Here is a 25,315-nt window from a genome sequence, read left to right on the forward strand (position 1 = left end):
ATACAATGCTTCACATATAAATATTTACTATTATTTTTCAAAGGCAAATTGAGGACCAGATACCAACTCAATCGTCCCTCTTCAAGTACTGAATCTTTCACACCAAATCCAAGAAGGTCTGACAAAGACAAGTGTAACCATGAGCACAACAAATCAGAATCTTTTAAGTCTGAAAACCATCCTGCGACTAAAATGAACACAACAGAACTGTACAGCAAAAGCTGTGACTTCTACCAAACATGTCGCCCGTTACCCTTATTAACCAAGTCAACTATGAGAACTTTGCAAACGAAAATGTCGGCCTCCAGAAACCAGTCACGTGACGTACTCCAGTCCCTTCTTTCCCCGCCATTGCATCAGCCGATTTAGAGCCGCCTTCCTGGAACCCGACTAATAAGCTGATTCGTGCTCGGGTTGATTGGCATAATGACTGACCAATAAGTGTCCCGGGTAGGTAAGCCATGGCGGGGCACTCTCCATGGGCGCGCTCTGATTGGGCAGGGCCGTGCGGGTTGCGGTCCGGCGTGGCTCCGGGCGGGTGCAGCTGCTCGTCTGCAGGAACAGGTAACCGCGAGCTCTGGGTGGTGGGCTCTGAGGGAGGAGTTAGGGGCGACGACCTTTGAGGGAAGCAGACGGACCCCGGACAGTTCTGAGGCGCCGCGAGAGCGGCTGGGTCCTGAGGCCTGAGATCAGTTGCCCTAGCGGGTCTCTGGGCCAGGCCTCGCGAGGCCTCTGGAACCGGAGCCTGAGCTGGAGTCGGTGCGGGCAGCCGCCTGGCTACAGCGCAGCGGGAGAAAGGCCTCTTGTAGACCCCTGGAGCGCCGAGGGTGGAGTGGCCTCGGGTGGCCTTGCCGAGGACCAGGACCTTGGGAGGATCACGGTTGCCATTGACTACCCGCCCAAAGCTGAGGTTTTTTTATGTCCCCCGGTTTTAATCCCCTAGGGGCGGGCGAGGATTTGGGGGTGGTAGTGAGGGTGGTCTGGATGGTTGGAACGCCTCTTGTGAGCCATTTCCTAATTTCTTAAAATTAGCTAAGTAGCTGATCCTGGTTCAGGTTCACCTGGAAGCACTTTCTATGCCCCATCATATTCAGCTATTACTTTGTCGGAGTCTGTATTTCCCGGTGTGCTTTAAGTTCACTAACAGTTTGCTGCTAAAGGATTATACCTAATCCTGAAGTACTTATTTAGCAACCATTGTACTAGATGTTGAGGATATACCCCTTTGGTGAGCAGAAATCAGTCATGATTCTCACAGAGGTGAAACTTCCAGCCTGTTGGGGACATGGACATGAAACAAGCAGTCCAATGCGTGTGGAAGTTATGAAGGAAGACACATGGAGCTACCAGAATAAAATAAGGAGAATCTGGTCAAGGAGAAGCCTTTCTTAAATAAGTCTCTGCAATTGATAATGTCAAAAATGAGGAAACAAGTAGGAAAATGGAAAGAGGAGTAGGGTAGGCATAAAGAGCACATTGAAAGGTCCTGTGGCTGGAGCCTCAACCAAGGGCCAGTGTGATTTAAGGTACTCAAGACCTTCACAGCCCTGTTTGGAAGTGGAATCTGAGGACCATCCTTTTTGCTACCTCTGTATCTCATACAGCCTTCTAGTATATTTATACTGAATAAATAAATTTGTGATGGTGACACAGTTTTTTTGTTTGTTTGTTTTTTTTTTTAGTAGTCTCAGCCTCCATAGAGCTTATTGTCAATATATTGGATCCTTACATCATTTTGCAGTTATTTCTGTATGTGACTGTCTCCCTGTTGAGGGCAGAGAGTCATTCTTCTCGATTCCCAGCACAGTGTGCATTTATGTAGGTTGAATGAGTGAGCAAAATGGAAAATTTATGTGTCCTTTGTAATTCAGTTTGTTTACCTCAGGTAGCCCATTTAGAGAAGGAGCAATGAACATTCTGAAACTGTGCTGTTGCTCAGTCAGAATTGGCACTCTACGTTCATGTTTGCCACCATTACGATTCAGTGAGAGCCATGATGAGGAGGGACGAGGAAGAATATGGTGTGACAGAGTTTCTAAAAACCCTAGCCTTGACTCTCAGCATGGACATAAAAATCCTTATCTATGGGCGTTTTATTCAGCTCTTTGCCTCTTTCAGCCAGTGTTTCACCATCTTTTTGCCCAAAGGGCTTTTGTTTGAGTAATGAGTTGATTGAATTGTGACTAAATCAGTTGAAATTGTGTTTAAGCATAAATCTGAGTCACAGTCTCTTGTTCACCTTGTATGTCTTTATTTATATTTATCATCCTTATACGAAGGAAGAAAGGCCTTTGTACTAAGTGACTTAAAGTAATAGCATCCATATTCCTATAGCGCTTTCCAGTGTACAAATTGCTTCCCAAATATAGGATGGCTTTTGAGTGTCACAATACCTGGGTGTAGGCAGAGTAGATCCTACTTTTTTTACAAAAAAGGAAACGAGTCTTATTTAAGGTTAGAGTTGGGTCTTGAATCCTAGAGAGTTAGCTAATGTCGGTGAGATGGTTCCCATTTTTTTCCAGATGCCCAGTGCTGCATGGCCCTACAGCACTATGCCAGTGATTGGTACCCTCCACTAAGGGCTGTCACTTTTCCCTAACCTGCCTCTCAGAAAAATCATAATAGATGTGAAAGAGTTTTGAAATTGTAAAGTTGTTTTATTTCCCAGTTTCTCTTCTGATTCCCTTTCTTTTTCCACTGGCTCTGAGCTCCACTTCCTCAGTGTGGCTGCACCTTCCTCACTCCCTAGGAATCTAATAGGTGGGAAGGTCGCAATCTACCAGTTGTGCTGGGGGTGCTTAGGCTAGGTGGGGGTAAGTATAGTCCTACTTGCAGGCGGTCCCAGGTGTAGCCAGGCCCATCCCCAGGTCCACTGTGTTGCCACCAGCCTCCCCAAGATGGTCAGACCAAACCCAGAGACCCTGGCTTTAGGGATAATAGGATTTTGCATGATTCTAGGCATGTAGATGAACAGAGCTGGAAGGATCCTTAGAGTTCATCTCATATGGACCCCTTTTTCTGTTGGTGAGGTAAAGTAACTCCCTTAAGGACTTGAAGCTAGGACTGGAACCCAGGTCTCTTGCGCATTCTCCCAACCCCAGTGAGCTGCTCTGCTGGACCATAAACCATGACGTTTTTATTCTGATTTCCTAATTCCTGGCCTAGGCCATGGCAGACGTTTGGTGTAAATGAATACGTGAAGAAAGCACTCATGCTCTACTTGATGTGTTGGTATATTGAACCTTTTGAGGTTGGCACAGAAAGGAAGAACACGTGGGCCTGTTGCCTGCTGCTGCAGCAAATTTTGTTTCGATGATGATTTTAGCCTTGGATGTTACAACATAGAGGTTTTAGGATCAAACAGCTTACCGGTAGGATCAAGCAGCTTACCGGTGTCCTGCTTTGACTTGGCCTGAGAAGCCAGGAATCTTGTGTAATGTCTGCTTGTCTCTTAGTTTCATTTCTCCTAATTTTCCTTTATTTTTTCTTTGGTTAGTTTCATAGGGTTAGTTTCAAGATGGACTCAACTCTAACAGCAAGTGAAATACGGCAGCGATTTATAGATTTCTTTAAGAGAAACGAGCACACTTATGTTCACTCATCTGCCACCATCCCATTGGACGATCCCACTTTGCTCTTTGCCAATGCGGGCATGAACCAGGTAAGGGTTTTTTGCTTTTTCATAACAGTTTATTTATTTACTTTTATTTTTTATTTTTATTAACATTTATTTATTTTCTTTTTTTTTTAATTTTTTTTTTTTTAATTTTTTTTTTTTCAACGTTTTTTATTTATTTTTGGGACAGAGAGAGACAGAGCATGAACAGGGGAGGGGCAGAGAGAGAGGGAGACACAGAATCAGAAACAGGTTCCAGGCTCCGAGCCATCGGCCCAGAGCCTGACGCGGGGCTCGAACTCATGGACCGCGAGATCGTGACCTGGCTGAAGTCGGACGCTTAACCGACTATGCCACCCAGGCGCCCCAAATTTTTTTTTTTTTTTTTTAATGTTTATTTATTTTTGAGACAGAGAGAGACAGAGCATGAACGGGGGAGGGTCAGAGAGAGAGGGAGACACAGAATCTGAAACAGGCTCCAGGCTCTGAGCCGTCAGCACAGAGCCCAACGCGGGGCTCGAACCCACGGACCGTGAGATCATGACCTGAGCCGAAGTCAGACGCTTAACCGACTGAGCCACCCAGGCGCCCCAATATTTATTTATTTTCAAGAGACAGAAAGAGCGCAAGTGAGGGAGGGGCAGAGAGAGAGGGAGAGACAGAATCCGAAACAAGCTGCAGGCTGTGAGCTGTCAGCACAGAGCCTGAAGTGGGACTTGAACCCATGAACCATGAGATTATGACCTGAGCCGAAGTTGGATGCTTAACAGAGTGAGCCACCCAGGCGCCCCTATTTTTTATTTATTTTTTAAATGTTTGTTAAAAAAAAAAAAAAAAAGGTTAGAGTGGGAGAGAGCCAAAGCTTAAGAGACTCTTAAAAACTGAGAACAAACTGAGGGTTGATGGGGGGGGGGAGGGAGGGGAGGGTGGGTGATGGGTATTGAGGAGGGCACCTTTTGGGATGAGCACTGGGTGTTGTATAGAAACCAGTTTGACAATAAATTTCATACATTGAAAAAAAAATGTTTGTTTATTTTTGAGAGAGACAAAGAGCCAGAGGGAGAGGGGCAGAGAGAGAGAGAGAGAGAGAGAGAGAGAGAAAGGGAGGGAGAGAGAGAATCCCATGCGGGCTCCGTGCCGTGAGCATAGAGCCCAATGTGCGACTTGAACTTGCATACCGTGAGATCATGAGCTTAACCCAAACCAAGAGTTGGACCCTTAATAGACTGAGCCATCCAGGCACCCCTATTTATTTTAGTTTTTTACAATGAGAGAGCACATGCATGCAAGGGGAGGGGCAGAGGGAGAGGGAGAGAGAGAATCTTAAGCAGGCTCCATGCCTAGCATGGAGCCTAACTCTAGGCTCAATCTCATGACTGTGAGACTATGACCTGAGCCAAAATCAAGAGTTGAAGGCTCAACTGACTGAGCCACTGAGACGCCCTCACTTTATTTATATTTTTAAGTAAGCTCAATGCCCAACATGGGACTTGACCTCCTGACCCTGAGATCAAGAATCACATGCTTTATGGACTGAGCCAGCCAGGCGCCCCTAGTCTGTAAAGTCTTGCTTTTATTTTCTGCTAAGGAAAAAGCTGGGTTTTATTAGTCATTGGCTAGGTTAATCTTGCTGAGCTCTGAAGAGACTTTTTAATTCAGCTATTGTCATTCTCCTTCAATCCTCCATTATCCTTGTTTGTTGTTTTTTTTTAATAAATTCTTCACGATTCTTTCAAAGCTTTGCATTCATTCCCATTCTGAACCATGCAGCTTTACTGACTTTTTAAAAACTCTTTCTTGAAGCTGCTGCCACTGATGCCAGTTTAGATCCACTGCTGAAGAAACTCTTAGTAGGATTTATGTTTGGGACAATTGAACTATAAAATGTAAAAGATCATTTGAAAGCTTTATTGTGATGTTGAAAACTGTTTACCAGGCTGATTATGGAAGTGGATTCAGGTTAGATAGTGCTCTCAGGGTTTTCCTTTGGTGGTTCTTTTGGAGCCCTGCTTAACACAGTGTACCCACTGGCCCTTAGAATGTGTCTCACTCTGGGTAAAGGATAAGTTGACATTTTCTTTTCTTTCTGGTCTCTTTCCTGGCATGGAAAGTTAGAGGCAATGGGAACATTTTCCATCTTGTATAACGTTAACTATGAAATTATACAGGTTTTCAATTATATGTGTAAATCTTTTGTATACACTTGGGATGGGGGCACTGATTTTATGTGGACTTGCAAGGTGATTGGTTTTCTGGAACACTGGAGAGGTTCTTTTCTACTCAGGCATTCCTAGGCATGGGTTTTGTCTTCTCCCACATGTGCTGACTATACTTGGGAAAAGAACCATGAGAGTTCAGTGTTTCTAAATGTTCTATGAATAACAGTGATTATTCCCCTCCATGTAGCACTTACTATATGCCAGGCACTGATCTATGTCTTTTATGTATGTTGACTAATTTGATCCTCACTCTGTACTGAAGCACTCACAGCTCAAGTAAATAGCCAAGCTGACATAGCTGGTATGTGCTGGAGTGTGGATTTGAGCCTAGGTAGTCATTTGCTTAATTTTTGTGCTGTACTGTCTCTTAATCAGAGATATCTTTTTTTTTTTTTTTAAATGTTTATTGACTTTTTTAAGAGAGAGAGAGAGAGCGCAAGTGGGGGAGAGACAGAGGGAGAGGAAGACACAGCAGGCTCCAGGCTCTGAGCTGTCAGCACAGAGCCTGACGCGGGGCTCGAACTCATGGACCGCAAGATCATGACCTGAGCCGAAGTCGGACGCTTAACCGACTGAGCCACCCAGGCGCCCCTTAATCAGAGATGTCTTAATGGTTGTTTTGCTTCTTTTTTTTCTTTATAATATTTTGAAACAGTATTTATTATACATCTGCCCTTTTTCAGGTACTAGACTAGGTGCTGGATATACAAAGATAAGTAATAATAGTTATTGTTTTTAAGAAGTTTATGGTCTGGGAGCACCTGGGTGGCTCAGTCTAAGTGTCTGACTTCAGCTCAGGTCACAATCTCACAGATGATGAATTTAAGCCCTGTGTTGGGCCCTGCGCTGACAGCTCAGAGCCTGGAGCCTGCTTCGGATTCTGTGTCTCCCTCTCTCTCTGCCCTTCCCCCACTCATGCTCTGTCTCTCAAAAATAAATAAACATAAAAAAAAAAAAGGAGTTCATGGTCTAGTTCAGAACTGTCTAATGGAATTTTCTGCAGTGATAGTAATGTTCTATATTTGGGCTGCCCAATATGGTAGCCCCTAGCCATGCATGATTATTTGTTTAGATTTTTAATTTATTTATTTTTAAAAGTAATCTCTACACCCAGCGTGGGACTCAAACTTAACAACCGTAAGATCAGGAGTTGCATGTTCCTCTGACTGAGCCAACCAGGCGCCCCCATGCATGATTATTGAGTTAGTGTGACCGAAGAACAGAATTTTTTTGTTTTTAAAAATTCTAATTAGTTTCTAATTATTTCATTTTAATTAATTTAAGTTTACACGTAACAAGTGACTAGTGGTTACCAAATTGGACAGGTCTAGTGGGAAAATAAAACTAAGTCACATAACAATGATACATCAAATTATAACTTGATAAATATTCAGGGCAAATAATATCTTCTGTCTAAACATCCAGTCATTCATTAAATGTGCTGATTTTACTCCCTTAATAGGTCTCCATTTTTTTCTCCCTTATCACCTTTACTATTGAGCCAGCACATCACTTTGTACTCTTTTATTTTTCTTCTTTTTTTCTTTTTATTCAATGTTATTTTAGAGAGAGAGAAGGAGAGGGGCAGAGGGAGAGAGAGAGAATCTTAAGCAGGCTCCACACTTAGTGTGCAGCCTGATGCAGGGTTCAGTCCCACACCATGACCCTGGGATTGTGACCTGAGCTGAAATCAAGAGTCGGATGCTCAACTAACTGAGCCACACTGGCTCGCTGACTTTTTTTTTTTTAAAGTAAGCTGTATGCCCAATGTGGGGCTTGAACGGGGAAGATGAAGAGTCGCTCACTCTACCAACTAAGCCAGCCCAGCACCCCCAGCACATCAGTTTTAGAATAAGTTATTCCAGAAAGATGTAAGTCCTGACCACTAGAGACTTGTGAGGAAGCACAGGTTTCCCTACATCAGCCTCTGGCTGTTATCACACATCCAGGAGGCCTTTTCCTTGTGCAGGTGGTGTTACTGGCAGTGGTTGGGACCGTTAGAGAACTAGGACAGGGACAAGCTGCTTCAAGATCAGCTGCCTCTATCTCAGCCCTGTGAGGCCACCTGCCTCAGAATTTTCCCTATTCCAGGCTAATTAAATTACAAACTGAACAGTTCATGTGTGGTTTCTTCCTGCCAGCCTGATAGAGCTGCAGCTCCTTAAAGGTTGAAATGTTCCCCCTTTTTTTTTTAGTTCAAACCCATCTTTCTGAACACTATTGACCCATCTCACCCGATGGCAAAGCTGAGCAGAGCTGCCAATACCCAGAAATGCATCCGGGCTGGGGGCAAACACAATGATCTCGATGATGTGGGCAAGGATGTCTATCATCACACCTTCTTTGAGATGTTGGGCTCCTGGTCTTTTGGAGATTATTTTAAGGTAAGCTCAAAAAGGAGATCAGTTTGGGGTTTTGAGTGAAATGGTCATTTCCATTGAAGGAAATTGGTTCTAATTTTGCTTGTTTTAAGATATGAAGTGTCATTATCCAGGAGATTCAGGAGTGAAGGGCATTTATTAATACTAAGACTTCCTGGAAGCAGTGCCTATCATTTGATTTCAATTTACATTTGGGTGTCTCCTATAAATTGATCCAGAATTTGGCTGTGTTTACAGTGAAGGTGTTATAATTTCATATTTGTGTTCCTAAGGATCTGGACTTTTCCTACTCATACTAAATGGGTTTTGGTTTGGCCACACGACACATACTTCTTTTTGTTATTTTGTAGGAATTGGCATGTAAGATGGCTCTGGAGCTTCTCACCCAAGAGTTTGGCATTCCAGTTGAAAGACTTTACGTTACTTACTTTGGTGGGGATGAAGCTGCTGGCTTAGAACCAGACCTGGAGTGCAAACAGATCTGGCAAAACTTGGGGTAGGAACGCATCTCACATGTTGAGGGTGTGGAGGAATAAAGTGATTCCTGACTCAGTGCCAGAGACAGGTCTTAGGTCTTGGAGTGCATTGCCTTTTCCAGTTTTGGGCTGTGCAGTTTGAGGGGGAGTGGGGAGTGACTGGGAGCAATTCTTCTTTGGTGCATTCATCGCTTCTTACTAGATTTACTTGATCATTCCAGTGTTCAAAGCCTGTATATATAAGTCTCTCATTGTTTTGCTTTTTATATATTTTTAGAAATTGTGCATATAGTGCATATGTTGTAAAAATTCACACTACAGTACATAGAAATGTGAAAAATAGGAAATAGAAGATCCTTAAGATTAATCAGTGTTAATAGTTTGATGCCCCATGTATATAGTCTTCCAGGCATTTGTTTGTATTTCTGTCACCCTGTGTATATGTGTGTGTTTTTTTCAACACACTGGTTTTCTTCATATGAAACATGTTATTTCTTATGGAAATGGAATGGACTCAAACAGATCGAGGACAAAGGAAGTTTGTTTGTTTGTTTATTTTATTTATTGATTTTGAGAGAGAGAGCACAGAAGGGGCAGAGAGAGGGAGGGAGAGAGAAAGAATCCCAAGCAGGCTCTGAACCATCAGCTTGGAGCCTTATGTGGGGCTCGAACTCATGACCTGTGAGATCATGACCTGAGCTGAAGTCAGACACTTAACTGATTGAGCCACCCAGGTGCCTGGGTTATTTTATTTTATTTTTTTTCCCCTTTAACGTAATATAATTCTAAAGAAAAATCACGGAGCATGAAAGTTGATGTGACAGATGAGCAGTATGTATTCTACGCTTTGAACTTAATAGGACTTATGAGGTGCAACATCAAGAGGAATCTGAAAATGGGGTGACATACCTCCTGTAGATAGCTGGCATGCCTATGTCTTTTTCTCATTTTTTTTATTCTTTTACTTTAAGTCTTAAAAAAGAGGCATAGCTTTTTACCATGCTTAACTAGTGCCACTTCTCTGTTTCATTCATTCTGTCATTTATTAACTAATTACTTTTACTCTACATATGTTATTCCAACCCAGCTTCCCCTGGTACTTGGTCTGAAATCCCTACTTGGTTAGACGTTATGTTCTAAGTGTACTTGGGACATTTTGGGCAGTAATGCATGGGAACCTTACATACTACTCTTGACTTTGGAGTCCTGTTTTGCTTGGCTTGTGTATGTCCAGACTCTGTTTGTCAAGCAAGCACAGTCATTTTTTTTTTTTTTTTTAAGGAGGCTTCATGCCCAGTGCAGAGACCAGTGCAGGGCTTGAACTCACGACCCTGAGATCATGACCTGAGCTGAGATCAAGAGTCGGATGCTTAACGAACTGAGCCACCCAGGCACCTCTGCAAGCACAATCTCTTTTGAGTGCACTGTTATCTAGTGGCTCTCAGCAGAGTCCAGTATTTTAGAAATATTTTGATCTTATTAAATTCTTTTCGGTATCATCTTAGGGTGAAAGACTTGACTACGTTGGGGCCTAGAGAGATGGCTTGAAATACTCAGCAGGGTTTTTTGTTTTGTTTTCTCAGCAGGGTTTTAATTTTTTTTTATTTTTATTTTTTAATGTTTATTATTTATTTTTGAGAGAGAGACAGAACACGGCCAGGGAAGGGGCAGAGAGAGAGAGGGAGACACAGAATCCGAAGCAGACTCCAGGCTCTGAGCTGTCAGCACAGAATCCAATGTGGGTCTCAAACCCACAAACCATGAAATCATGACCTGAGCCGAAGTCAGACACTTAACTGACTGAGCCACCCAGGCGCCCCGGTGTTTTAATGCTTATAATAACTGTCATACAGGAAAGTCATTTCAGTTTTTAAAACAAAGGAACATTTGCAAAGAAAAGATTTGCTTAAATTCTGATCATATTCAGCATGGATGTTTTCATTTTTATGTGTTCCTTCCTATGCTTTATCCATACCTCTGCTTATTTTTATGTAGTTATGATGGCAGCCTATGTGTATTTTGTATTCTATTGTAGTCACTCTTGAGAAGAGTCATGTTCTGCATCTTCAGGCTCAGCCTTAGTAATTGCCAAAGAGTGGGTCTTTTTTTTTTTTTTTTTTTTTTTTTAATAGAAACGCATAAGGTCTTTTCATGGTGGGTGCAAGTCTGGGCAGAATCCTTGTCATTGGTTGTAACTGTGTTTGTCTTCACCACTCTGCGCAGGCTGGATGACTCCAAAATCCTGCCTGGCAACATGAAGGATAACTTCTGGGAGATGGGTGACACAGGCCCCTGTGGTCCGTGCAGTGAGATCCACTATGACCGGATTGGTGGTCGGGATGCTGCACACCTCGTCAACCAAGATGACCCCAATGTGCTGGAGATTTGGAACCTTGTGTTCATCCAGTATAACAGGTGGCCTTGGGGTCCTGGACTGTATCTGCTAATAGCAACGCCTTTCCTCAAGCCAAATAGAGAAAGAGGAACTTAGAGCACAAGGCTGTCTTCTCATCCTCATCTTTCGGGACAGTGGAGTGGAGCTAAAGCAGGCACTAAAGGCATCAGGAGAGCCTGATGACTTTATTTATTTATTTAGATTTTATTTTTGAGGTTTTCCCTCTGATCTCTGAAACAGAGCAGAGATCTAATCTTTTATAAACTAGTTTTATTCCACATAGTACCTGCTTAAGGACTGACTATTCCTGTAATGTCATTTTTGTGGTAATTTGCACTGCTGTGTTAAAGCTCATTTCCTTGAAGCTCACCTTACTCTGTAATAGACCCCTGATTACTTCTTCCCTTTTTCCCTCTACTCCCCTCCTCCCACCAAACCAGGCAGAGGATAGTGGCAAATAGTCACAGCCTGCCATCTGTGCTTTCTGTAAATGAGTTTTAGCCAGCAGGGAGGGGTGGCACCCAAGAGTGCTTGTTTCAACTTCCTTTTTCTCTGGATCATGCAGGGAAACCGATGGCATTTTGAAACCTCTTCCCAAGAAAAGCATTGACACGGGGATGGGCCTGGAGCGACTGGTGTCTGTGCTGCAAAATAAGATGTCCAATTATGACACTGACCTTTTTGTTCCTTACTTTGAGGCCATTCAGAAGGTACTGGTCCTATCGCAAACATTGCAAACTTCCCTGGAGGCTGGGCTGTTAGGCTGGACAGTTAGCAGTACTCTCAGAGATAAAATAATCATGTGATTTGCCAGCTAAGGGTCCCTGTGACCACCTGCCAACTTAATCATTAATCACCTGAGGCTCTAAGCACCAGGTGGTGTAGTTTGTTGAGTGCAGGGGCCTGGCTGGAGGCTCTTTACTCCTGCTGTCACCTTTCTTGGTGTTATAAAGTCTGGCAAGAGGGCCAGCCTTTTTCTTAATGCCCACTCAGTCTTCTCAGAACCTTCTGGCGCAAGGCAGTGCCAGAAGCTCTGCTTCCTAATGAGCTGCCTCCTGGTTTTTACCTGTAGGGCACAGGTGCCCGGCCATACACTGGGAAGGTTGGTGCTGATGATGCCGATGGGATCGATATGGCCTATCGGGTCCTGGCTGACCATGCCCGGACCATCACCGTGGCACTGGCGGATGGTGGTCGACCTGACAACACAGGGCGGGGGTGAGTGAATTACACATGTGACAGGGTTAGGACTGCCACTGTGAGTTTGATGACTCCCTGTGAAACTGAAAGCCGTACTTTATTATTGTTTTCTTTGTCATTTCGGTAGTTGGAGGGGTCCCTTTATGTTTTTTATGGATTAAGAGAGCTCTGGCTCAACATTACAGAGTTGCCACTATATTAAATCTTTGGTGCTAAGTACAAGATGTGGTCAAGATTGTATTTCAGGCTGTCTGATAGGATAGTGGCAAGGTGGGATGGGGTAGGTATTGATTGGCCCTGGACAGCTTTATTATTGACAGGGAGGACTTGGAATTGTGGGCATCAGCCATCTGGGTTGTACCTGCCTCCATTTCTGGGTCAGCAGAATGTGGTAGAAAAACAAACTGGGGTTACCTCAGGTCACCCTTAATGCATATTTGTGGGTATATTCCCAAGTTTTCTGCTGGACTGTGTTAATGACCTTGGCACATAAAAGAAGCAGTCTTAGAATAAAACAAAGTCTCTGGAAAAGAAAGACAAAAAGCTGGTCATGTTGCTTTGGATAGAATTCCAAAAGCTCCATTACAAAATGCTTAGCTGGGAAGGTTGTCTAGAGGAGATGGGCTTCTGCCTCTTACAGGTATGTGTTGAGACGAATTCTCCGCCGGGCTGTTCGATATTCCCACGAGAAACTCAACGCCTGCAGGGGTTTCTTTGCCACATTAGTAGATGTTGTTGTCCAGTCCTTGGTAGGTATATCTCCCTGCTTACCTCTTTTTTCCTAATGCACACAGCTTAGAGGGATGGGGTGAGAAATCATATACTGCTAATGAGAGTTTTTAGGGGGGGGGTCATAGAATGGTCTCTGTCTTTGTTGTGCCCACATCTCTGTTTCCTCTTTGCCAGGGAGATGCATTTCCTGAGCTAAAGAAGGACCCAGATATGGTGAAGGACATCATTAATGAAGAGGAAGTGCAATTTCTCAAGACTCTTAGCAGAGGGCGTCGTATCTTGGACAGGAAAATTCAGAGCCTGGGAGACTGTAAAACCATTCCTGGTAAGGACCAGTTTGTTCCTTTTTTCATCCAGCCTGGTTCATCTTTCCAGCAGAGGCAAGCCCTTTTTCACAAATGACAGCGGAGTCTGTGTCTCCAAGGGCTGTGGATAGCTTGATAACGCTGCTTTTGGTATAAAATGGTGTTTACAGTAAAATTGTAAAAGTATTATGTTATTGTGGCAAAGTATTTAAAGAACACAGAAGTAAAAAATGAGGATTCTTTTTCCTAAACTCATTTTTCAGAAGTAACGATTCTTAAGAGTTGTATAACTATTCAGAGCTTTTATCTGTTTGCATACAAACGTATGTAGGGGTGTGTGTGTTTTCCAGCAAAAATGGGAACATATGGTATATACTGTTTTGCAACTTGCTTTGTGTTTTACTAGACTGGAAAATTAATTCAAAAAAACTTTATTTTTTTAACCTTTTATTTCAGTGTAATGGACAAGGGGAAAGCCTGATGAATTTCCACAAACTGAATACACTTGTGTTCAGATTAAGAAACAGAACTTTTGGGGCGCCTGGGTGGCTCAGTCGGTTGAGCGTCCGACTTCAGCTCAGGTCACGATCTCGCAGTCCGTGAGTTCGAGCCCCGCGTCGGGCTCTGGGCTGATGGCTCAGAGCCTGGAGCCTGCTTCCGATTCTGTGTCTCCCTCTCTCTCTGCCCCTCCCCCGTTCATGCTCTGTCTCTCTCTGTCTCAAAAATAAATAAACGTTAAAAAAAAAAAAAAAGAAAAAAAAAAAGAAACAGAACTTTTACTAGGAGACCTCTTGTGGTTCCTCCAGGTCAATTCTGAAAGATTTGATGGATTTTCTGACAAGTGCACAGAACCAATACTAACTTGCCTTGTCTCCAATTCTTTTGTCACTGCCCGCATCCTTTGGGAAGGGCTTGGGATGAAAAGGAAGAGGCTATGTCGTTTTTTTTTTTAATTTATTTTTTTATTTTTTTTATGTTATTTTAGAGAGAAAGAGCACACGCGTGTGCACTCATCCACAGGGGAGGGGTTAGAGAGAGAGGGAGACAGAGAATCCCAAGCTGGCTCCACGCTGTTAGCACAGAGCATGACTCCGGGCTCAAACTCACAAAGCTCGAGATCATGACCTGAGCCAAAATGAAGAATTGGACGCTGAATCAACTGAGCTACCCAGGTGCCTCTGTCTGCATCATTCTTACACAATTCTTTTGTGTTGTGCAGGGGACACTGCGTGGCTCCTCTATGACACCTATGGCTTTCCAGTGGATCTCACTGGACTGATTGCTGAAGAGAAGGGCCTGGTGGTAGATATGGATGGATTTGAAGAGGAGAGGAAACTGGCCCAGGTAAAGAACTTGGGGAGTGAGCAGAAAACCCAGCACGAAACAAGGCAGGACTTGGCTGCAAAGCAAACAAGGGTTCCTTCCATTAAAGTCTTTGAAAGTCTATTTTTCCCAAGACCACTGCGTGTCAAGTAGGGGCTCTCCAGCCCAGGGGGATATTTGGTAGTGATGTATGAAGACAGTTTTTGGTTTTTGCAACCGAGGGTGGGATGGTACCAGTGTCAGGTGGGTAGAGATCAGGGATGCCGTTCAACATCGTACAGTGGACAGCCCCCCCAGAGCAAAGAATTCCCTGGCTCCAAGTGTCGGTAGTGCCAAGATTGAAAAACTCTGTTCCGGAGCTTTATATTGAGCATAGTTTAGCGATTTTTTTTTTTTTTTAATTTTTTTTTTTCAACGTTTTTTATTTATTTTTGGGACAGAGAGAGACAGAGCATGAACAGGGGAGGGGCAGAGAGAGAGGGAGACACAGAATCGGAAACAGGCTCCAGGCTCTGAGCCATCAGCCCAGAGCCTGACGTGGGGCTCGAACTCACCGACCGCGAGATCGTGACCTGGCTGAAGTCGGACGCTTAACCGACTGCGCCACCCAGGCGCCCCTAGTTTAGCGATTTTTGAGTCCTTCAGAATTCTTTTTTTCCACATTAAGGCAACTTCTGTTTCTTTCTCATACTGGTAGCTGAAATCACAGGGCAAGGGAGCTGGTGCGGAAGATCTCATTATGCTGGACATTTATGCTATTGAAGAGCTCAGGGAGAAGGGTCTGGAAGCAACAGATGATTCCCCGAAGTATAATTACCATTCGGATTCCAGTGGGAGCTATGGTATGTTACTCTGCTTACTGTGCTTACCTCGGGTAGCTTTTGAGAGGGGTCTCCATCCAGATTAGGAACCGAGGATATCTATTATGGCCTCTCCTGTCATGCTGTGTAGCCCTGCTCTGTGATTTTATACTAGAGTCCCTTGGTGATTAATTTTCTCTTTATTTTGGAATAATTATAGATTCATAGGGAGTTGTGGAAACATTTACAGGGACAGTCCTTGTCCCCTGTACCCAGTTTCCTCTAATTGTAACACCCTGCAGAAAACCAGGAAATGGCCACTGATACAGCCTTTAGTGGCTGTTGAATTTTGCATCAGGACAGTGGCATTTTAAAGTTACGAAATCAAAAGAAATAAACAGGTAATACATAGTTCCTCTTTTTTGCTCCAGCAGAGATACCTAAATGTATCCAGGCAAGCCCACAAAATGAATACATTTTTTGTGAATTGACCTTGGGAGTAGGGGATTTATTACTACTCCTAAATACTTACCAGACTTGCTAGGTTTCTGCTCAGTAGCTCAGAGTTAGAGTGACCAGAACTATCAAAGTTTTACCTGGAAACTCCTCAGTCCCATTTACCTATTCCCTGTGACAGTGGGTCACCCTACTTGGTGTTATATTCCCTGGTGTGAAGCCCTTTTGTGGAGTCTAATGGGCTTGCTTGTAAAATAAAATTAGACACTTAGGACCTAAGGAGAGCTTGAGAAATAGAATCGAGCAAAAGCCAGCTAAGAGCATGTGAATGAAGTCATTGACCCTGTTTTCCCCTTTCTGTGCAGCATTTGAGAGTGCAGTGGCTACAGTGATGGCTCTGCGCAGGGATAAGATGTTCGTGGAAGAAGTGTCCACGGGCCAGGAGTGTGGAGTGGTGCTGGACAAGACCTGTTTCTATGCTGAGCAAGGAGGGCAGATCTATGATGAAGGCTACCTGGTGAAGGTTGAAGACAGCGGCGAAGACGTGAGCAAACAGTTCTTCCTTGTCAGCCAGGAAGGGGAATCCAACCGAGGGCTGGGCCTGGACGCAGTGTTGCTTTTCTGGCTCCTCATAATCCTGGCATTGCGGAGCAGACATGACCAGTCTTTGAGTTGCAGTCCGTTGTCAGTGTCTCTGAAGCTGAGGCAGCTGCCTCTCGTACCACTGACTTCATTGCCATTAGGTCCCCTCTTAGCAGGATCCCTGCAGTTAGGCTGCTTGGTTGATCCTGGGTCCTCCCAGCTTTCCTCATGAATAAGAAGAGGGCAGACATCTTGCAGAAACCTTGGCCTCTAGCTCTGCCAGTGCAGACTCTGTGATCTTGGATGAGTTTCCTAGTCTCATGGGCTTGAAGTTCCTTATGATGGCTTTAAATTCCCTAAGATTCTCCTAAAGGGAACATCTATGTATCTGTGAATATATATGCATATATATGCACATATATAAAGTGGTCTGTATATTTAAATGGTAAATATAGGTATTGTTAAACCTTAAAAACAAAACCATTATTTTACCAGGAAAAGTGAGTTTATTGGGGAATAGCAGAGAATGGCAACTTGGGACATGCAAGCTGTGGCAAAACCATAGGCAAGTCCAACAAACAAAGAAGAGGAACTGATATTTTATAGACAAGAAGGAGGAAGAAGTTGGGAGCGGTTGTTTAAAGGAAAGTCCATGAGAGAAAATCATGAATTTGGCGTGTTGATGGTTTCTCACTGGCAGAGTTACAGGGGTAGTTGATTTCTTGCAGGAGATGCAATGTGCATCTTCCCTTGTTAGGGCCTGTAATTGATGGTTCTTTCCTGTTGAGGATTCCCAGTTGGGTCTGTAATTGACAGTTCTTTCTGAAATTGATTACTGCTCCTGATCCTAGCTCCCTGGCTCCACTTTAATGAGGTTTCTCCTTACTAGTTTTTGGTGTATAATAGTGCACGTGTATATGTACAATAAGTACAACGGTATTAACGGTGCAACGTGTGTATAATGGTATATATACACTAGTAAGGAGGGTCTTAGAGAATGTGTGTGTAGGATGTACTATATATAAAAATATATAAGATTTGGATTTATTTACTTACTGGTCTCCTGGACTCCTTTTAGAAAACAGAGTTTACAGTGAAGAATGCTCAGGTGCGAGGAGGGTACGTGCTGCACATCGGGACCATCTACGGCAGCCTGAGAGTGGGGGACCAGGTCCGGCTGTTTATTGATGAGGTGAGTTGTGTTATGCTAGTTGGCACTAGACCTGATTAGTAATCCTGTTCCTTTTTTTTTTTTTTTAAATTTAAATTTCAGCTTTATTGAGGTACAGTTGACATATAACATTCTAAGATATTAAAGTGTACATCATGGTGATTTGATACACATTATGAAAAGTATTCATCTCCTTTGGCTTTAAATTGGTCTATCATTATTGTTACTCCTAAGTGAAATTGTAAGTAGATTATTATAAATCGGGTGCAGGATATATTTTATGACGGGTGCAGCAGCAAGTTATTAAATGTGTATGTTCCCAAGTCAGGTGACAGTGATTTTTATTTTATTTATTTCTTATTTTAGAGACAGAGAGAGCAGTGTGAGCAGGGGAGATGGACAGACGGGGAGAGAGAATCTCAAGCGGCCTCCATGCTCAGTGTAGAGCCCATTGTGGAGCTTGATCCCATGACCTGAGGATCATGATCTGAGCTGAAATCAAGAGTCAGATGCTCAGTTGAATCACCCAGGCACCCCTGATTTTATTTATTTTAATTTTATATATTTATTTTAAGTAACTTCTGTACCCAGCGTGGGGCTTGAACTCCCAACTCTGAGATCAAAAGTCAAATGCTCTTCTGACTGAGCCAGCCAGGCACCCCAGATGACAGTGATATTAGTTGAGACTTACGGACTTGTTTCATGGATTGCCTTTCTCCAGATTAACCTCAAATATTTCTTCAGGATCCTGAAATTCTGTATTAATTAGGAAATAGGTTTTGTTTGTGTGACAGAGCTCCAAAATAACAGTAGATTAAAACAAGATAGAAATGTGTTTCTCACCTCAAAGTCCAAGCTGATATAGAGGCTCCGCCCCACAAAATCATAGAGCCCAGCTATTCCTTGCTTGTTTGTCTATCATCATTACTGGGATGTTGCTCTTGATTTCATAGTCCAAGAAGGTAGCCATCAGATCCATTTCTAGGCTAGGAGTGGGCAAACTTTTTGTGTAAGGTTCCAGATAGTAAGTAATTTTGGTTTTGTGAGCCATATGGTCTCAATCACAACTATATACTTACGATATTGTAGCATAAGAGCACCATAGACAATATGTAACCACATGGGAGTGGCTGTGTTCCAGTAAACCTATTTGTAAAAATGAACAACAGGCTAGATTTGGCCCACAGGCCGTAATTTACCAACTCTTGTTCTAGACAGTGGGAAAGAGCAAGGGGAGGGCATGTTCCTTCCCTTTAAGGGTGTGCATCATACCTGCTTACAACCCACTGACCGGAATTTATTCATATGGCCACAGTTAACTGCAAGGGAGTTTGGGAAATGTAGCTCTTATTCTGGGCAGCCATGTGTCCACCTAAAAATGCGAGTAGTCGGGAAGGAGAGAGCAGGTATGACTAGCACACCTCTCCACCAGCTGCCTCTGCCCTTCACAGCCCCGACGGAGGCCCATCATGAGCAACCACACAGCTACTCACATTCTGAACTTCGCCCTGCGCTCTGTGCTCGGGGAAGCTGACCAGAGAGGCTCCCTGGTTGCTCCTGACCGCCTTCGGTTTGACTTCACTGCCAAAGGAGCCATGTCCACCCAGCAGATCAAGGAGGCTGAAGAGATTGCTAACGGGATGATTGAGGCAGCCAAGGTAGGTGTGTGTAAGCTCTTGGGTCGTGAGCCTTGCTTCTTCCCTCACTTTCCCTCCGTGGAACCTTCTCAGCAGTACATATGCCCTTCCTCTATTGTACATACCCTGCCAAGCCTGCACATTTGTTTGAAGCAGTGATTGTCAGCCACACTGGGTGTAGGGGCAGTAGTGGTATCCTGCAGAGCAGCCTTAGGGCCCCTGGGGAGGGGGCAGAGGGAGGTTTTTGCTCCACCCCCTCCTTGGGACAATCAGAGCTCTTCTGGTTTTGTCTCCTTCATATGTAGTGCATCCATGTAAGATTTGGTTCACAGTTGAGCAAAATAATTGGAAATTCCCATTTTGATCCCCTTGACTTTACATGTAGTGCCTTGTATCAGCAGGCTCAGGGCACGTGATGGGTAGAGCCAGGATTAGACTCCCAGAATCTTGCCTGCAAGACCACAAGGCCACACTTTCCCTGCCACTGCCTGCTGCACCTCCAGAGAAGATCTTTTCCCAGCTTTTTTCTGTCTTCTTTCCATGGCAGCCTGTCTACACCCAGGATTGTCCCCTGGCAGCAGCTAAAGCCATCCAGGGCCTGCGGGCTGTGTTTGATGAAACCTATCCTGACCCTGTGCGAGTCGTCTCCATTGGGGTCCCAGTGTCCGAGCTGTTGGATGACCCCTCTGGTCCTGCTGGCTCACTCACTTCTGTTGAGTTCTGTGGGGGAACGTGAGTACATCAGGGGGAGCAGTGGATGGACTCACTTTTGGTTAATTTGGTGCTACCCTTGGAGGATGTGGGTAATAGGCTAGACCCACTCTTATTTTTCTAAGGTTGGCATGAAGTTCTCAGAAATGTACTTGCCAAACAGCACTCCCAAGAACCTTAGTGTCTTGTGCCCCTGTCAAACCCCTTGGTGTCTGATGTTGACATTTGCTGGGTTTGTGATGAAATATTCTTCCTAGGCTGGGGAAAAGCATAATCTTAACACTTATAGTTGCTTGCTCTTGTGTCCTGGGCTGATCCTGACAATGCGGCCTATGAATTCAGGATTCAGGAAGGCCATGGAGCGTTCACTACGTTCCCCAGCTGGTCCTAGCTCTTCTCCACCGCTGGGCCTTCACTTAGCTTCCTTGGCCAGCTTGAGCAGCATCTGGGGGTTAACCCCATTGTGTCAGGGCCCCTGAGTCAGGCTCTGCTCAGCTCAGCCAACCCAGCTCAGGTTGGCTTGGGAGAGGCACTTGTTTGTTCCAACTTGCAGTCCGCTGTAGCCCTTGGGGTCATTTTGGGATGGTGTGGTGGCCTGGGAAGCTCCTGCTTGCACAGGAATCTTGTCGAGAAGAACATTCTTAAGGTCATGATGGAGCCCCTCCCGGGCCTCCTGCTAGCCTCAGGCAGGTAGGGAACAGGTGAGCATATGGAGGAAGGGGTAGGGATTTGGGGCACCACATTCCTGGCCCTCCTCTGCCCAGCTGAATCAGGCTTTCAGATGAGTCCCACTCTGCTTTAATGCCTCCTTAGACATTCTTTGGAGCACAGAAAACTGCGTGCAAAGCCTTTATACCACTCTCTCAGAATGACTGAAAGTTCATGAACTCAGAGTTTGAAGTTCTCTGAGCAATTGGGGAATAAAACCTATTTACGGCGGGGTGGGGGGGTGGGGGTGGGGGGTGGGTGTGGCACCTGGATGGCTCAGTCGGTTAAGCGTCCGGCTTCGGCTCAGGTCATGATATCACGGTTTGTGAGTTCAAGCCCTGCATAGGGCTCTGTGCTGACAGCTCAGTGCCTGGAGCTGCTTCAGATTCTGTGTCTCCCTCTCTGTCCCTCCCTGCCTCGCATTCTCTCTCTTTCAAAAATAAATAAACATTAAAAAAAAATTAAAACCCCCAAACCTTTTTACAGGGTTGTGGTGAGATTTTAAAGGTAATCCTCCAATATTCTCAGCTAGTGGCAGGGATAGAAGAATATAGTTTATGTTCCAAAGAGGACCAAAAATAATGAATGTAGAGCCTGCCAGAGTAGCATTGTGTTGGGTGTTAGGGATTACAAAGCACTTTTGTTTGATTTCCTTTGATTTTCATTGTAGTCCTCTGAGGGAGAATTATCCCCCGTTTTACTTAATGTATTTTTAAAAAAATGTTTATTTATTTTTGAGAGAGAAAGAGCACAAGCAGGGGAAGAGCAGAGAGAGAGGAAGACAGGACTTGAAGCGGGCTCTGTGCGGACAGCAGAGAGCCCAGTGTGGGGCTTGAACTCACGAACTGTGAGATCATGACCTGAGCTGAAGTTGGGACGTTTAACCGACTGAGCCACCCAGGAGCCCCAGATTATCCCCATTTTATACATGAGAAAACTGAAGCTCAGAAAGGTGGTGTTTTGCTCAGTGTCGGAGTGCTCTTAGCCCCAGACTTTCCTGGGCTTCCTGTCTGAGCCATACCCTAAAGTCAACTTGAAGGGCCTCTTCCCACTGTCCCCTCGAGGGAGGTTCCCTGGGACCTGAAAGACCTCAGGTCCTCACCAAGGGCAGATGTGGTAAGGACCGGGATGCATGGGCTTTCTTGTCACCACGGACTTTATGTTCTGCCATTCAGGCACCTGCAGAATTCGAGTCACGCGGGAGCTTTTGTGATTGTGAGTGAAGAAGCTATTGCCAAAGGCATCCGGAGGATTGTTGCTGTCACAGGTGCGGAAGCTCAGAAGGTGAGCACATCAGGCTGGTTCGTGGCTTATACGAACAAGGTAGGAAGAGCCCAGTCTGTGAATTAGGTAGCTGGTTTTGTAGCTGCTGCATTCAGATTTGGAAGTACAATGCTACCCCCCAAATGTCCTCTGGTTACTCCTATCTGGCAGAAGAAAGCCACCACCACACGAGACTTCCTAGCTATGTTGTGTTTGATCTTTAAAAATATATGTAAATCCTGCTATTTGCTCCATAGCGTATCTGTGTCTAGAAGGGTAAACCATGATTTTGCTGTGGCTTCCAGTGCCCCCAGCCACTTCCTGCCATCTCCCTAAGGGTACGTGCCTAGTTTGAGATGCACTGTGTACAGGGATAGTGGCCCTGGGGGTGGGGCTGTAGCTGGTGCCTGATGTGTGCTGAAGCTTGAGGATTGATCATTTCATTGGGGTGAGAAGGCCTCCTAACTCAGGAGTTCTTGTTTATCTCCTGAGCCTGAGTTAGTGCAGCCTTTCTGCTGGTCAGACCGGTGAGGAGGGTGCTCTTTTCTGGGGTACAAGGCTGCCAACACATGCTCCTTGGAGGACAAGAAACTTCTGGTGTCCTGGGGATGTGATGTTCCATAGCCTGCCATCAGTTGCCACAGTTGTTTCCAGACAAGAGTGAAGCTGAAAGTTACCTGACTGGGAGTTTACAACTCTGATTGTCTCTGTGCAGGCCCTCAGGAAGGCGGAGAGCTTGAAGAAATCTCTCTCTGTCATGGAGGCCAAAGTGAAGGCCCAGACTGCGCCAAATAAGGATGTGCAGAGGGAGATCGCTGACCTTGGTGAGGTAGGTGCGGCCTCCCTCCTCAGGCCCTGCTCAGTGCCAAGTGCTAGGCCAGATAAATCACACACTCCCTGAAGAACTCTCAGATCCTGGTTCCCAGTGGCCCTTGAACTGACTGCTGTTATCTGGCAGCCTTGCAAAGGAGACTCCGTGGATCCTGGTCTGTGGACCCCTGGCATCTGCTTGCTGCCCCCATTGCCAATGGCAGAGCCTGTTCCAAGCATGAGTGGGCAGCAGTGTTGAGGGAGTTGGGGGAGTGGGTACCCACTATTTCCAGGTCTCCTCATGTCTGTTAATAGGTGGGGGCTTCCTGTGAGCCCATTACAGGCTGTATTCACTGCTTGGTAGGGACCAGCGCTTATAGGGGGTCCCAGCCCTCCTTATCTGCCTCTTTCTCTCTTGCCCTACTTGTTACATCTGCCGTAGTTGCTCATAAAGTGACCTGGTCTTAAGGCCAGTGGATACCTTTTTGTTTTTTGTTTTCACTCTCCTCCTAGATAGTAGTCAGGGAAGACTTTCCTAGATAGTAGTCAGGGAAGACTTTGGTGTTGAAAGACAGAAGGGTGGGATGGACTTGGGCCTCACATCCTAGTGGTCCAGGTCCCAGTGGTGTTCTGGTTCTCGTTGCAGGCCCTGGCCACCGTAGTCATCCCCCAGTGGCAGAAGGACGAATTCCGGGAGAATCTCAAATCCCTGAAGAAGATCATGGATGACCTGGACCGGGCTAGCAAAGCTGATGTCCAGAAGCGAGTGAGTCCCACAGTGCTGGTGGCTGAAGGGAGCCGGGATGATTCACCCAGCAAAGACTGTGCAGACCGCTGTCTGGGCCTTTGACCTCAGGCCTCTCTTCTGGACTTCCTTGCAGGTGTTGGAGAAGACAAAGCAGCTCATTGACAGCAACCCCAACCAACCCCTTGTCATCTTGGAGATGGAGAACGGCGCCTCAGCCAAGGCAACGCAGGGGCTGGGACTGCACGTGCTGCCCTGTGCCTGTCCACTACTTGTCTCTTCTTGGGGCCTCAGCCCTCTGGTGGCTGGAGTCTGAGCTTTGTGGCTCTGAGTGGAGTGGTTGCCTGACAGCCTGCTCTCTGGGATTGAGGTTAGGCTGAGCCATGGAGAGACCTGGTGGCTGTGGAGCTACAGCTCCTGAGATGGAAGGCAAACCTCAGAGCCAGAGATGTGGGCAGGGCCTTGTTCTTGGGGCCTTCTCCGTGAGTCTCCCGGGACTAGCACCTGCTCTTAGAGGGGGTAGCAGTCGGGGGTGCTCTGAAAACTGATCTCCACAGGCTCGCTGCCCTGTGGAGAGCGTGGCTCCCCTTCCCGAGGCCACGGCCTGACAGCCGGTTTCCCCACAGGCCCTGAATGAAGCCTTGAAGCTCTTCAAGACACATTCCCCTCAGACATCTGCCATGCTCTTCACGGTGGATAATGAAGCTGGCAAGATCACGTGCTTGTGTCAAGTCCCCCAGGTCAGCACACCCTGCAGCCCTGTGCTGTTTGTCGTGGTATTGGTAACTTTTCTGAGGAAGCTTGCTTCTTAGAGTTGTTTGCCAAGACCCTTGTGTGTGGCTCCAACCAGTTAGAAAAGGCCATTCTCCTGGCCACCTGTTTGTCACCTCCTCCAGCACCGCTACCCTCAGGCCTTGTCCTAGGGGCTGTGTGTAACTGTGCTGATACCCGGCTTTGCGCTCTGCGTGCCTCACCCTGGCTGCGGGCTGGTCTCTATCGGTAGCAGCACCCAGGCAGGTGGGAGTGGGTGTCTGTGGCTCCCCCATCCTTTTTATTTTTGTCCCTTCTCCATGTCTCCCTCAGTCTCATCCTCTGTCCTGACTCCCACTTTTCCTTTTTGTCTTCCAGAATGCGGCCAACAGGGGCCTGAAAGCCAGTGAGTGGGTACAGCAGGTGTCAGGCCTGATGGATGGCAAAGGTGGTGGCAAAGATGTGTCTGCTCAGGCCACAGGCAAGAATGTGGGCTGCCTGCAGGAGGCATTGCAACTGGCCACTTCCTTTGCCCAGCTCCGCCTGGGAGATGTGAAGAACTGAGTGGTAGGGGCAGCTTCCACTGGGAAGCATCCTTCCCTCACCCGATGCATCCGTCCAGCCAGCTCTCCATCTGCCACGAGGACACGTGAATCTGCCCTCCTAACCCAGCACTAACTGGAACTCACCTGGGAGCTGGCCCGTGACTCAGTGCCCACATTAGGTTTCTTCCCTGAGCCCTACACACCAGCGCCATCTGTGTAAAACCACTACCCCAGGATTGCTATTTATCACTGTCATGCTCGTGTCTGTAGATAGAGTTCTTTGTAGGCCTGAGGTTGTGGGTCTACAGGGAGGAATCATTTTTGCTGCAGAGAATAAAAGGACCATGTGCAATACTTGATGATGCCATGTGATCTCTTAACCCCCACCTTCCCCTGTGTAACAGCCTGTGGCTCCTTGGGTATCTATCGAATAAATGCTGTGCCTCCACCTGGCTTCTGGTTGTGGTCCTCACCAAGTCCAGCTCCAGAC

General features: G+C 45.7%; 1 protein-coding gene across 2 annotated transcripts; it reads left to right on the forward strand.

The window, feature by feature from the left end:
- The first annotated feature begins 462 nt into the window (after positions 1-462).
- On the forward strand, positions 463-25,179 carry AARS1 (alanyl-tRNA synthetase 1). Of its 2 annotated transcripts, none has more exons than XM_060650157.2 (21): positions 463-564; positions 3,497-3,661; positions 8,031-8,219; positions 8,567-8,712; positions 10,916-11,107; positions 11,653-11,797; positions 12,160-12,305; positions 12,928-13,036; positions 13,194-13,344; positions 14,544-14,668; positions 15,345-15,489; positions 16,269-16,447; positions 17,564-17,677; positions 19,108-19,314; positions 19,841-20,025; positions 21,888-21,996; positions 22,691-22,804; positions 23,432-23,551; positions 23,667-23,753; positions 24,157-24,270; positions 24,659-25,179. In XM_060650157.2, exons 2-21 carry the CDS (start codon positions 3,518-3,520, stop codon positions 24,842-24,844), a joined length of 2,907 nt encoding a protein of 968 aa, XP_060506140.1. In that variant the 5' UTR covers positions 463-564; positions 3,497-3,517; the 3' UTR covers positions 24,845-25,179. The 2 variants fall into 2 exon arrangements, with proteins under 2 accessions (XP_060506140.1, XP_060506141.1); XM_060650158.2 differs by lacking the exon at positions 463-564 and adding an exon at positions 645-910.
- The last annotated feature ends 136 nt before the right edge of the window (positions 25,180-25,315 follow it).

This window comes from Panthera onca, chromosome E2 (genome assembly GCF_046562875.1).
Source record: "Panthera onca isolate mPanOnc1 chromosome E2, mPanOnc1 haplotype 2, whole genome shotgun sequence".
NCBI classification, from domain to species: domain Eukaryota; kingdom Metazoa; phylum Chordata; class Mammalia; order Carnivora; family Felidae; genus Panthera; species Panthera onca.